Here is a 14,601-nt window from a genome sequence, read left to right on the forward strand (position 1 = left end):
TAAATGTAATACATATTAGAATTTTCTAAGAGTAACAGTTACCATGTATATTTTCTAAGTACATATTTTAAAATTATAATAACTAATCTGTAATATTCTTATGCAATAGAAATTTTCAAAATACTTACCTCCAACAGATTTTCATTCTTTTTCTGAATTACAGAGCGCAAGAGGGTATGACTCATATGTATGACACTGTTAACATATGGCAAGCATTCTGACTGATAGCCAAGACTTATAACCTTAAAAATACCAATGCGCTTCTCAATGGCCATATTAATGATATGACTAAAATAGTTCATGAATTTATCTATTATAATTTTAAACTGTGTTGAAGTTAATTCTTCTTTGACAGATGATATTTTCATACTCATGATTTTGGCCTTTTCTACCATGGTACAATACTTTAGAAACTTGTAGCTGTAAAAATTAACTAGGCCCATTGAATTACCAATAATAGCCAGGAGGCTCACAATCTGCAAATAAAAATGTTGAAAAGTCAGAATTTTTATTGTAAGAGTGAACAAAAATAGGGTCTGATATGCTAATAGTTTCTGCTAAAATAAAATAATCTTATGTGGAGTTTATTTCATAAGAACTTCTTTATCTAAGTATATTGGAAATATAAGACTTCAAGAACTTTTGGTGGCTTTTAGTATTTGGCTTTTATGTAAAGGTTTACTGGGCTATTTAACTTTATAGTTACTATGTTACTTTTAGTCATAAACCAATGATTTATCCTCCTACTTGCCACCTTATTTTAGATTATGTGCTATGTGCACAGCCTGAGAAAAGGCTGCTCTATATAAAATGCAATCTCACCTAATTCCTAAGAAATAGCTCATTTGAATAGGGTAGAGTCATGACCCAAACTAAACCAATTAGATTCTTTTGAACAAATACACTGAATTAGACGGTAATGGAAAGAGTTGGGGTCATCGAAAGCCAACATACTGGCAAGTGGAAATTGGAAAAGATACAGAGGTGAGCAGAGTTGAGAGATCATGAGGAAGACAGGTGGGTAGACAATCTGGGAATGACTTTCCAATTGCTACGAATTATGATACTCTAATCTGTCAGAAATCCATTTCACCTAGGATAATTTCAGTGGGCTTTTTCTCCTTAAACCAAACACTTCCTAAGATGAACTGATTTTAAACTTACTTTATTTTGGTAGGAAGGATCCGTTTCAAAAAGAATCTCACAATCTGGCCATCTGGTCTGGCCCTTACTTTCTCTTAAATTTTCTGACTTATTAGGTAAATCCATAATTGAAGCCAAATCCATAAAGATAGACAGACGAGGATCTTGGCAAAGAGGAGTAATTGTAGCTAAAACACAGAATTCAAAAGTTAGTTTTTTCAGAAACAATAAAAACAATTAAAAATTATTCATGACATCCAGAAATATTGAAAAATAAGACTGATTTGTTTCAAGAGCTAAAGATAGGTAACCTATGTTGACAGATGACCTTTAAAGATAGGTGTAAAGATTTGGATTTAATATTATGGAAATAAAAGAACCACTCATAGATAACTCCACAGAGGGGGCATGACTAAAATAAAAACAGGAAAGGTCTATTCAGTTAGATATTTGAAATGTATCTGCTATGTAGAGCATTGTACCATTGTGAGTTAACAAAGAGTCGAAGATACTATCTCTACTGTTAAGAAGTACACAGTCTAGCTGAACAACTGGATGTCCATAGGCAAAAATAAATATGAACCTTGACCCACAATTCACTCCTTATACAAAAATTAACACTTCACTCCTATACAAAAATCATACACCCAATTATTAAATGCAAATCTATAAAACTTCTAGGAGAAAAATCTGTGTGACATTGGGTTGGGAAAAGGGTTTTTAGATATGAAACCAAAAGCACAATTCATAAAGGAAAAAAAATCAATAAATTGGATTTTATCAAAATTGAAGTTCAGCTCTGTGAAACAGAATGAAGAATGGAAGAAAATATTTGCAGATCTTATATTTAATAAAGGAGTTGTATCCAGAGCATCACTCACAACTCAGCAATAAGTAAACAAGCACCTCAATTTTTAAAAGGACAAAAGATCTAAAGAAACCTTTGATCAAGAAAGATACATAGATGGCAAACAAGCGTATTAAAGGATGATCAATAACATTAGTCACTAGTGAAATGCAAATTAAAATTGCAATGAGATTTTACTACATTTAGTAATGGCCAAAAAAAATCTTGCAATATCAAATGCTAATGAGGATGCAGAGTAACTAAAACTCATATATTGTTGTTAAGAATGCAAAATCCTGCTTTGTGAAACATTTGGCAGTTCTTACACATATATACCTACCATATGACGCAACCTTAGCCGAGATATTTACCCAAAAGAAAACTCATGTTTATACACAAACTTGTATGTGAATACTTATAGCAAATTTACTCGTAATAGACCCAAAGGAAACAACCCAGATGTGAATGGAAAAATACACTGTGGTACATTCAGACAATAGAATACAACCCAGCAATAACAAGGAACAGATACTGATTAATGAACAACATGGATGAATCTTAAATTCATCTAATTCTGCCAGACCCAAAAGGCTACTTATCCATTTATATGACATTCTGAAAAAGGCAAAACTAAAGAGACAGATAATAAATAAGGAGATACCAGGGATAAAGGGGTGGGAAGGGTTAGACCCAAAAAAGGGCAGCAAAAAGGTATCTGGGGTGAAAGAACTGTTCTGTATGGGACTGTGATCAACCAGGTTGTTAAGAGAACCCAAGATGGAATATAGACTAAAAAATAAATCTAAATATATTACAAATGAATTACCTAACTACACCGAAAAGGTTGGAAGAGAAAGGATTTGACCTAAGTAACAGCTTTGGCTGGAAACTGGAAGGTTAAAGACAAAAAGAACTGCACACAAACATTGTACTTTAATTGGTTTATTTGTTTCTCACAGGGGTATGGAGGAGCAATTCTGAAATTACTTTACAGGTAAAACAAATAAGTAAATATTTTATGGATTATGTGAGCCAGATTTCTCACCAACAGAGAAGGAAGCTAAAGAAAGAAAGAAGGCTAGAAGGAACTCTGAGGTGCTGGACTGTAGTCCAAGGTACCATTAAGAACTCATGGTTTTAAATATACACATATTAGGATGGATATAGAAATAAAGATAGATGTGTATATGCATGAGCAAATACTAAAAAATATGTATTACATATATTTTGTAATTCTTCTCACTGACGGGCCTGGAAGCAGTGACGCTTCTGTAACAATAAGCACACTTGGTGCCTAGATCATGGTTTCTAAATTCTATTTTCCAATAAAAGGAACCAAGGCTCCTTGGAGGACAGGTTGATTCAAGGACAGGGGGCAGGAAAAACACAAGATGGGCCTCAAGCATCTTGTGGTCAACAGAAACTTAAGAGGTAGTTACAAAAAAAAGAAGATTGAAAGGAACAGGAGCCAATCTGAAAGAATCGTTCTTCCAAAACAAAGTTGGGACAATTTGAGCAACAAAATAAATAACAATATTATTGTGTTAGAAACCAAAGATTAAAATAAATGTTGAGCAGGCCACAGTGGCTCAGCAGGCAGAGTTCTCGCCTGCCATGCCAGAGACCCAGGTTCGATTACTGGTGCTCGTCCATGTAAAAAAAAAAAAAAAATATATATATATATATATATATATCAGTGAACCCAGGAAATTTCTGGGGGAAAAAGAAAATTAAAAAAGGAGACTGCTATAGATGATAAAAATATTACCAAGCTATATAATGACTGAAACAGTATAATACTGGTATATAAGTTACAGACTGATCAAAAGAATATACCCAAAAATAAAATGAAAAAGATATTGAAATATGATAAATGATAAAAATGACATTTCAAGTAAGTAAAGGTGAAGAATGGATATGCATTCCATAATGATGTTGGGACAGATAAATCAGTCATCTGCCTGAAATAATAAAATGAAGTCCTACTTCACAGCATACATCAAATAAATCTCAGAATCTAAATATAAAAGGGAAGTCATAATAGAATTAGAAAATAAGTGAGAATATTGTTTATAATACAGGCATTTAGAAGCCCTCTAGCTAAGACACTATACCCTGAAGACATTTTTTAAAAGGTTCAATAAAAGCTATTCTTTAAAAATAATTTTCTGTATGAGAAAATACCAACATAAAATTAAGACAAACCGTAAACTGGTAAAAAGTTAACTCATATTAAAGATAAAAGGTTAATTCTCTTAATCCAAAAGAATTCCTCTAAATCAACAAGAAAGACTTTTAAGCCAACAACTTCATTCTTATCAAATTATTCTACAAGAAGATTCGATAGAAACCACAAGCTAATGTGCCAAAATATATTAACTTAAGAACTGTCTATAGAAATGAATATTTGTGAATAACCAAATATATAACATCACATTAATAGTTAAGTATATTATGGAATGTCAACACATTGACTATCATAATTATGAGGGTATTTGCAGCAATGTGGACAATGTTTGCAACATAATGCTAAATGTTAACAGAATATTTTAAATATAAAAGTGACCAATGAATGCACATGGATGTAAAAATGCCAAATGAAAATAGTTGTTTTATGAGGGTGGTTGAAAGTATGGGATAATTTAAATGTTTAATTATTTCCAAAGTAAATATATATACATATTTATATATACACAAATGCACAAACGTGCACACAAATATACATAAACACATATATATGTATACACACAGACATATATAAGACAGATGTATCAATGAGTTTATATTGGTATAAACAAATTACTGAGCACATAAATGGAGGAGCTGGGACAACTATTCTTTACGAAAGGATTTCAATTAATAAATGTATAAGGATGAGGGAAATGGAAAATTACCATTACAACTCTATACTATAGAGTATAGTACTCTACAGTAGTATAACTACGGCAGGCAAGAGCCACTGATGCATGCTAAAATTAGTGGGCAAAGTTTTCAGGAGAAACAGAACATCTGCATAATCTCAAAGTCTCTCCTCTCACATATTTATTAAATTCCAAGAGAAAATATAGTTAACTTTATAGGGGAGAAACCTGGCAGATCCCACCTTAACCTAAGTTAGCATCACCACTAAAAAGGTTATCAACATCATGTACCACCTCATGAAATAAACTGAAAAGGACAACTGCTGTGGTATTCTTCCCCAAAATGTATGAGCTCAAGCCCACTATGAGACATTAGAAAATCCAAAATTCAGAGCTAGTTTATAAAGTACTGACTAGTCCTCTTCAAAAATCTCAAGGTCACGAAAGACAAGGAAATACTGAGGAACTGTTACAGATTGGAGGAAACTTAAGAGATATGACAACAAAATGCATTGTGGGATCCTAGATTGGATCCTGGAGCAGAAAATAGGATTTAATGAAACAACTGGGAAAATCCAAATAAAGTCAGTAGTTTTTAAATAGTACTGTACTAATGTTATTTCTTAATTTTGATGATTTTACTATGGTTACAGAAAGCATATGAAGGGTATACAGGAACTCAGCACTATGCTACAACTCTTTATAAGTGTCCAATTATATCACCATAAAAATGTGAAAAAATAAAGTGGTAGAAACATTTCATAACAAAGAAAAAAAGAAGTAATGAACTGTTCAGATATAGGTAACTTAAAGATGAACAGCAAAAAATCCAGAGGGAGAAAAAGGAATACGTGGAGAGTCTGAACAGCAAAAAATCCAGAGGGAGAAAAAGAAATACGTGGAGAGTCTGAACAGCAAAAAATTCAGAGGGAGAAAAAGTAATATATGTAGAGTCTGCAAAAAAGACTTAAGTGCTTTAGTTTGAAAAGCTTCACTGCATTTTCAGAAAGATTAATATAGAATAACATTTCTATTGAACAACTCAAACAGTCTATTATCACAATTGTCTTTTTTCTTCTCTTTTTTTTGTGAAAAATAACATGTAACCAAGAAAGCTATAAATTTCACAGAATAAGAAAGAGGTCCTTAAATCCTGTATAGATATTGTAATGCCTGGATACATCCTAGAGTACATTAAGCAGATAATCAAAAACTATTGGCAAAGTCCCTTGAGGGATGGAAGAAAAAATATGAAACTATTAAACCTTACCATCAAGGAATTCCCTGATACTGTTTCAAACTTTAGGGATACCCAAATCACTAGGCCATGCCCTTGATCATGAGGCTTACTCTTGTGAAGCTTATGTAGGTAGCGGAGAAGCTTAGACTACCTATAGTCATGCCTAAGAGTTAGTTTTGGAGGACCTCTTTTGTTACTCAGATATGACCTCAGTCTTTCTAAGCCCAAATGTGCAAAGGAAATTGTTGCCCTTCCCCCTATGTGGGACATGACATTCAAGGGTGAAAGTCTCCCTGGCGACATGGGAGATAACTCCCAGGGATGAATCCAGACCTGGCAGAGTGGGATCAACAATTACATCCTGACCAAAATGGGGAAAAGAACTGTAACTAATAAAGTATCATTGGCAGTGAGAGTTCAAATAGAGTCGAGAGGCTACTCTGGAGGATGCTCTTATGCAAGCTTCAGTTAGACATTGTTGCCTATCATAACCTGCCAACCCCAAACCAGGACCGTTCCAGCCAATTCTAAAGAACACCTAGGGCAATACAGAAGATTCCACAAGGGTTTCATGTACTAGAGTAACTTTCCAGAAACCTACAACTTCCAGATGAGTCCCTGGTTCAGATAAGTTCTGAAACCTAACCCAGTCTCTCCAGAACATTAGATAGTTCCCTCTCCCTACCCCATATTAGTGACAGACCCTTCCAATATGAAAAATTTAGAATCGCCATAGCCCAAACACCCCTAGAGAGACAGATGGAATGATCAAAAGTGATGGCGGAGTTACACAGGATTTAACAAATGCATATGAATGCTGAATCATTAAATTGATAAGTTCTTTTAGAGCATATGCTCTTTTAGAGCAGTCAGAAGTAAAACCTTAAAATTCTGAAATTGTAACCCATGTCAAACTCTGAAATAAGTTCTACAACTAATTGTGGTGCTGCGCTTTGAAATTTATAGCTTTCTTGGATATATGTTATTTTTCACCAAAAAAAGAAGGAAAAAAACTCAGTTGTGATGATAAAAAAATATTTAAGCCCTCTAGCGTCCTATATTCTGGAGTAGCAAGAAGGAAAAATATGAGAGGATCATATGGTAGTCCATGACAAACCCTGGGACCTGTTCTGTAACTATTTGTTGAAGAGTGCTTTGAAAACTATTGCTTTTTTATTTCTTTGCTTTGTATGTTATATTATACAATAAAAAAGCAAAAAAAAAAATCAAACATTTTTGTGAACCCTCCCCCCAAAAATAACTTTTCTAGCTTTATTGTAGTAAAGTTCCTAACTTCAAATGACAAGTTATTGACAGAAATAAATTATCTACAAAGGAAAGAATATCAGATCAGAGTACTATCAGACAGTGGAACAATTCTACGGACTACTGAGAAAAATGTGGAAGGAAAAAGTCAGCCTGACAAGAGAGTACAGCTATCATGGGAAAAGAGCTCATATACAACACTGTAAGATACAACTATCTCTAGATTTTACTCAGCAAGAAATTCCTACCTGATTTAAATAGACTAGGTTAAGAATTATTAAAGCTGTGTATTATTTCTTGATTTTTAAAAGAAATCCATGTTTTATAACACTAAGAAGAAATACAATCTTTAAAATCAATTTGAAATTTCCAAGGACATGCTGATTGTATATCAGGCAGATTTTAGGAAAAAAAGAAGCTTAAAATAAGATAGTAGTCATAATGTATGGGAGGAGGACCCTGAACTCCTAGTGCTTGCAAAGGGAAATCCAGCACAGGCTGGAAAGAGGGTCCTTGAACTCAGCAAACTATGGAGAAAATAAAGCATTTAAAGAACTGCCAAGTGCCCTGCAGTTTTAACATCCTCTTAAGACTTAGCTCAAGGGAAAAGGATAAATTCTTTGATGAAGCTAGTAACTGCCATGTAACGTATTCCAATTTTGTAACATACAACTGGAAAAGAATTATTAAAAATCTATTTAAGGTGCATATTAGTCAGGGTTCTCTAGAGAAACAGAACCAACAGGAGTTATCTGAAATACAAGATTTATAAAAGTATCTCATACAACTGGGGATGCAAGAGTCCAAAATCTACAGGGCAGGCCGTAAGGCTGGCAACTCTGATCAAGTTCCTCAACAAACTCCACAGGAGAGGCTGGCTGGCTAAAAAAGAAATGAAAATTCTCTCTTCTCCCTTAAAAGTCTTCAACTGATTGGATTCTCTTATTGCAGAAGACATACCCTTAGTTGATTGTAGATGTAATCACAGATCAATCAACTGACTAATGATTTAATAAACCAGCCTTCTGTTTTATTAACCAGCCATGAAATATTCTTGCAGTAATGGTTAGGCCAGTGCTTGTCTGACCAGAATTGGGCACCATCACTTGGCCAAACAGAAACCTGAACCTAACCATCACAGCCCATACCTTGTCAACTTGGCAGCTATACACATCACCTTAAACCATACTTAATATCTAAAGAGAACACAATGACAGACTTATGTCTCACCTAACAATACTCAAATACAACCAGAAACACAGTAAATCTCTCCAGAATAGGGTGCAAGTCCTTAGGCAACATTTACTCTTACACTTGATATCCTATAACTTAAATACTATAACACAAACAATATAACTAATGTAATATGATAAATAAAACAGGATGTTTGCTTTATGTACAAATACAAACATACTCATAACAAAACATGGAGGAAATATTCATGTTATCACAGTACTCATTTCTGTAACTGCTCAAGTGGTTGTAGTTCTTATGTATCACTATCTTCCTCCACTACCTATCCCATGTTCCCTTTATCCTCAGCAAGCACTTCAGTTGGCCAGGGTTCTTTGCCTGGTAGAGTGAAACAAACCTTCATCCTAAAGTCTCTGGGCCATTGTAGTCCTGTCTAGATTGGGTTGTTGCAGTTTTCCATTGACACAGGGCATGGTAGTACTAAAGATGCCCTAAAAGATCTCCTGCACCCCAGGAAAATTCTTCTTTACTTCCACTGTAGAGTTGCAGTCCTATTTCCTGTTGATAGGCAGGATCAATTACCCCAGCCAGTACAGAAATCCCCTTTCTTGCCCAGTGATTCAGACGCATAAGAAACCCAAAGTGGCCAGGTGGCAGTCTCAACTTCCAGTTCAATGGAATTGTGCACCTGGTAGGAACACTTTTCCTTTTGCAACTAAAACCTGTAGACCAGCAGAACTCAAGGTTGCTGAAAGAAGTAAAAATTTTTCTAGCAGATCACTAGGAGTGATAGTGAGTGGTGCCACTTCAATTTCTACCCCTTGATTCCTGGACCTGTGAATCCTGGCTATGGGAAAAACAGCACTATAGAGTGGATGCTGACTGAAAGGAAACACAGCTTGCTGGAGAATACTGCCCCAGCCCTTCAGAGCATTATCATGTAGCTGGCATCATAATTGGGTCTTCAAAAGCCCATTCCAATATACTATCAACCTAGCTGCCATTGGTGATGGGGAACATGGTAAGACCCGAGAATTCCATGAGCATATGCCCATTCCTGTACTTCATTTGCTGTGAAGTGGGTTCCTAGATCAGAAGCAATACTGAGTGGAAAACCATGAGGGTGGATAAGGCATTCCATAAGTCCACAGATGGCAGTTTTGGTGGAAGCACTATGTGCAAGGAAGGCAAACCCATATCCAGAGAATGTGTATATTCTAGTTAGAACAAATTGCTGCCCCATCCATGATGGAAGTAGTTCAATGTAATCAACCTGCCACCAGGTAGCAGGCTTATCACCTTGGGAAATCGTGCCATATCAGGGTCTGAGTGTGGGTCTCTGCTGCTGGCAGACTGGGTACTCAGCAGTGCCTATAGCCAGGCTGGACTTGATGAGTGGAAATCCATGTTGCTGAGCCCATGCATAACCTCCATCCCCACCATCATAACCACATTGTTCATGAGTTCATTGAGCAATGGCAGGAGTGGCTGGGGAAAGAGGATGACTTGTATCCACAGAACGGGTCATCTCATCCACTTGATTATTAAAACCTTCCTCTGCTAAAGCCACTCTCTAGTGACCATTCACATGGGACACAAGTATCTTCAAAAGTGCATTCAACTGTTTTTTGCCCACTCAGAAAGGTTCATCCATATGCCTATTCCCCAGACTTCTTTGTCACCAATTTTCCATTATGCTCCTTCCAATACTCTGACCATACAGCAAAACATTAGCAGCAACCTGTGAGTCAGTATACAAACACACCTCTAACCAGTTCTCCTTCCAAGCAAAATGAACAACCAGGTGCACTCCTCAAAGTTCTGTCCACTAGGAGTATTTCCCCTCATCACTGTCCTTCAGGAACATCCTGGGAAGGGGATGTAGTACTACAGCTATCTACTTTCAGGTGGTACCTGCATACCATGCAGAACCATCTGTAAATCAGGCCCAAGTTTTCACTTCCTCAGTCAACTGACTGTAAGGCATTCCCCCCAGAGGCCATAGCTCTGAGCTGGGAAAGAAAAGGTAATGTGGCAGGAGTGTGGGCCATAGGTATTTGGGCTACTTCCTCATGTAACTTAGTTGTGCCTTCAGGACCTGCTAGAGTCCTACCTCTTATATACCATTTCCATTTTATGATGGAGTGCTGCTGTGCACGCCCAACTTTATGGCTTGCTGGGTCAGATAACCCCCTAGGCAACTCAGGTCTCATGGTAACTTGGTGGCCCATGGTTAAGTAGTCTCTACTAAGGCCCAGAAGCAAGCCAAAAGCTGTTTCTCAAAAGGAGAGTAGTTATCTGCAGAGGATAGAAAGGCTTTACTCCAAAATCCTAAGGGCCTACATTGTGATTCTCATATTGGGGCCCTGCCAAAGGCTCCAGACAGCATTCAAATTTGCTTCTGACACTTCTAGCACCACTGGATTTGCTGCAACATATGATCCAAGTAGCAGAGCAGCTTGCACAGCAGACTGGATCTGTCACAAAGCCTCTTCTTGTTCCAGTTACCCCTCTAAACTAGCAGCTTTTCTGGTTACTCAGTAAATGGGTTGGAGTAGCACACCCAAAAGAGGAATATGCTCTCTCAAGAAGCTAACTAGACATTGGGCCTCTTTTCGGGTCACAGGAAGGGACAGGTACAATAGCTTATCCTTTACCTTAAAAGGGATCTCTTGACATGCCACACACCACTAGACACCTAGAAATTTCACTGAGATGGAAGGCCCCTGTAATTTGTTTGGATTTGTCTCCCATCCTCTGACACACAAATGCCTTACCGGTAAGTCTAGAGTAGTTCCTACTTCTTGGTCTCTATGTTCAACCAACATTGTATCATCAATATAATGGATCAGTGTGATGTCTTTTAAGGAGGGAGAAATGAGCAAGATCCCTATGGACAAGATTATGCCTATGGCTGGAGAGTTCATATACCCTTAAGGTAAGACAATAAAAGTATACTGCTGGCCTTGCCAGCAAAATGCAAACTGTTCCTGGTGGTCCTTACCAACAGGTATTGAGGAAAAAACATTTGCCAGAGCAACAGTTGCCCACCCAGAATTGTGAGTTCCCCAAGCAGCGGCAGCCAGCGACCCTCCCCCACAGGCTGCTTCCAGAGAGGATAGGAAACAGACTTTACTAGCAGCAATGGGCTGAGCTCTACCAAGCTCCAATATGTGGAATTAATTTACAAGTTGACTACTAAAAATAGGCCCCCAGGTCAGCTGAACCTCGAGTAAAAGCTGAGATTGCTGGTTTTGTCCCAGCACAGATGGACCAGGGCTGGCAGAAAAAGAAAAAGAAAAAGGTTTTTTTGGATTGGACAGCACAAAATACTTGAAAAGCTCTGAGACCTGAAAGAAAGGAGTGGGCACATAAGACCTGGAGATTCACAGAGCAAATTACCAACTTAAGCTCATGATTGGTAAACCCGAGGAACGGGAGTCCGGCTCTGAAAAGGAATTTTTTTTCTTTTCTTCTTTGCAATGGCCTGACTGCTCTTTGGATACAGCTGCAGGGCTTCTCAGGCTCCAACTGCCCCAGACAGAAGCAGAATTAAGCTTGTTTGAGGGTTTGTCTGGAGTCTGTGCCTTCCCCAGGAGAGGGGTGGGGCCCAGCTTAGGTGGAATCCCTACCTCAAGGAATTCAGACCACAGTGTTTTGAAAACTGAAGCATTAAATCCAGCCTACAACCTCTTCTCTGTCTCAAGGATGCCTCCCAGCAGGGAGAGTCCACTGACATTAAAAGTAACACATCACCTTATGCTGGTGGGACCTGAAGACAGGCAAGCACCATGATACTGGGCAGTACAGGAAGAACACAAAGTTCAGAGATTTCATAGGAAAGTCTTTCAACCTGCTTGGCTTCACACTCAGGGAAAACTGACACAGGTGACTCTTTCCTCCTGAGAGGAGGCCAGTTCAGTTTGGGAAAACCTACTTAGGTCTGTAATACTTAACATCCTAAAGGGAATGAAAAAAGGCACTACACAGGCAGGGCAAGAAGCAAGAAAACAAGAACTGAAAAATTCGGATCTGTTCAACAAAACCTAAGCTAGAGGTCTAGAATAAGCTGAACTGAATGTCAAAGAACAGATAGACAACAAAGTCATCCAGCAAAAAAATCCTAGGTAAAAAAATGAAAACAATCTCCAGAATAAATTAATTAAGGAAATTAAATGCCTAGACGCCAGCAAAAAATAACAAACCATACTGGGAAAATTGAAGATAAGGCCCAATGAAAGGAACAAACCAACAATTCAAATGAGATATAGGAATTGAAACAATTAATTCAGCATGTTTGAACAGACATGGAAAACCTAATAAAAAATAAATCAATGAATTGAGGGAGGATATAAAGAAGGCAAGGAACAAGCAAAAAGAAGAGATCGAAAGTCTGAAAAAAATCACAGAACTTATGGGAATGAAAGGCACAGGAGAGGAGAAGAAAGAAACAATGGAAACCTATAACGTTAGATTTCAAGAGGCAGAAGATAAGATTAGTAAATTGGAGGACGGGACATCTGAAATCTGACAAGAAAAAGAAAATACATGGAAAACAACAGAAAAATATTCAGGGAACTGAATGACAAAATGAAGTGCACAAATATATGTGTTGTAGGGGTCCCAGAAGGAGAAGAGAAGGAAAAGGAGGAGAAAAATTCATGGAGGAGAGTATTACTGAAAATTGCCCGACTCTTATGAAAAACTTAAAATTACTGATCCAAGAAGTGCAGCATACCACAAACAGAACAGATCCAAATAGAAGTACTGTGAGAAGCTTACTAATCAGAATGTCAGATGGCAAACAGAAAGAGAAAATCTTGAAATGAGCAAGAGAAAAACAACCTATCACATACAAGGTAAGCCTAATAAGACTACGCGTAGATTTCTCAGCAGAAACCATGGAAGTGAGAAGTCAGTGGTATGACATATTTAAGATACTAAATGAGGAAAACTGCCAACCAAGAATTCTATACCCAGCAAAATGCCCTTCAAAAATGAGGGGGAAATTAAAATATTTTCAGACAAAAAAATCACTGAGAGAATTTGTGACCAAGAGACTGGTTCTGCAAGAAATGCTAAAGGGAGCACTAGAGACAGATAGGAAAAGACAGAAAAGAGAGGTGGGGAGAAGAGTGTAGAAATGAAGACTATAAGTAAAAGAAAAAAGACGAAAAATTGGATATGACATAAAATCCAAAAGGCAAAATGGAAGAATAAAGTACTGCCCTTACAGTAATAACACTAAATGTTAACAGATCAAAATTCCCAATCAAAAGACAGACTGGAAGAATGGATTAAAAAAAAGGACCCATCTATGTATTGTCTACAGGAGACACATTTTAGACCCATGGATAAACATAGGTTGAAAGTGAAAGGTTCGGAAAAGATATTTCATGCAAACAACAATCAGAAAACAGCATGAGCAGCTATAATAATATCCAACAAATTAGACTTCAAATGTAAAATAGTAAAATAGACAAAGAAGGACGGTATGCATTAATAAAAGGAACAATTCAAAAAGAATACATGACAATGATAAATACTTATGTACCAAACCAGACTGCTCCAAAATACATGAGGCAAACACTGAACACACTGAAAAGACAAACAGACACATTACCATAAAAGTTGGAGACTTCAATTCCCCACTCTCATCAAAGGACTGAACATCTAGACAGAGCATCAATAAAGAGCATCTAGACAGAGAATTTGAATAATACAATAAATGAGCTAGTCCTAACAGATATTTATAGAACATTACATCCCACAACAGCAGGATACACCTTTATCGCAAGTGCTCATGGATCATTCTCAAGGACAGACCATATGCTAGGTCACAAAGCAAGTCTCAATTAATTTTTTAAAGTAATTAATTAAATTAAGATTAAATCATACAAAACACTTTTTTAGATCATAAAGGAATGAAACTGGAAATCAATAATAGACAGAGGGCCAGAAAATTCACAAACATATGGAGGCTCAGCAACACACTCTTAAACAATCAGTGGCTCAAGAAGAAATTACAAGAGAAATCAGTAAATATCTTG

At 36.9% G+C, this 14,601-nt stretch overlaps 1 protein-coding gene across 1 annotated transcript in view; it reads right to left on the reverse strand.

Annotated features, from left to right (window-relative positions):
- The window catches only part of DNAH14 (dynein axonemal heavy chain 14), a gene marked incomplete at its 5' end in the record, with an annotated part of 509,245 nt that overhangs the window by 385,288 nt on the left and 109,356 nt on the right, over positions 1-14,601 (reverse strand). The window contains 2 exons of the mRNA XM_077129892.1: positions 129-476; positions 1,165-1,331. Of these exons, the coding sequence (XP_076986007.1) occupies positions 129-476; positions 1,165-1,331 (515 nt within the window). The remainder of the gene's footprint in view (positions 1-128; positions 477-1,164; positions 1,332-14,601) is intronic.

The sequence above is a fragment of the Tamandua tetradactyla genome, chromosome 2 (assembly GCF_023851605.1).
Source record: "Tamandua tetradactyla isolate mTamTet1 chromosome 2, mTamTet1.pri, whole genome shotgun sequence".
NCBI classification, from domain to species: Eukaryota; Metazoa; Chordata; class Mammalia; order Pilosa; family Myrmecophagidae; genus Tamandua; species Tamandua tetradactyla.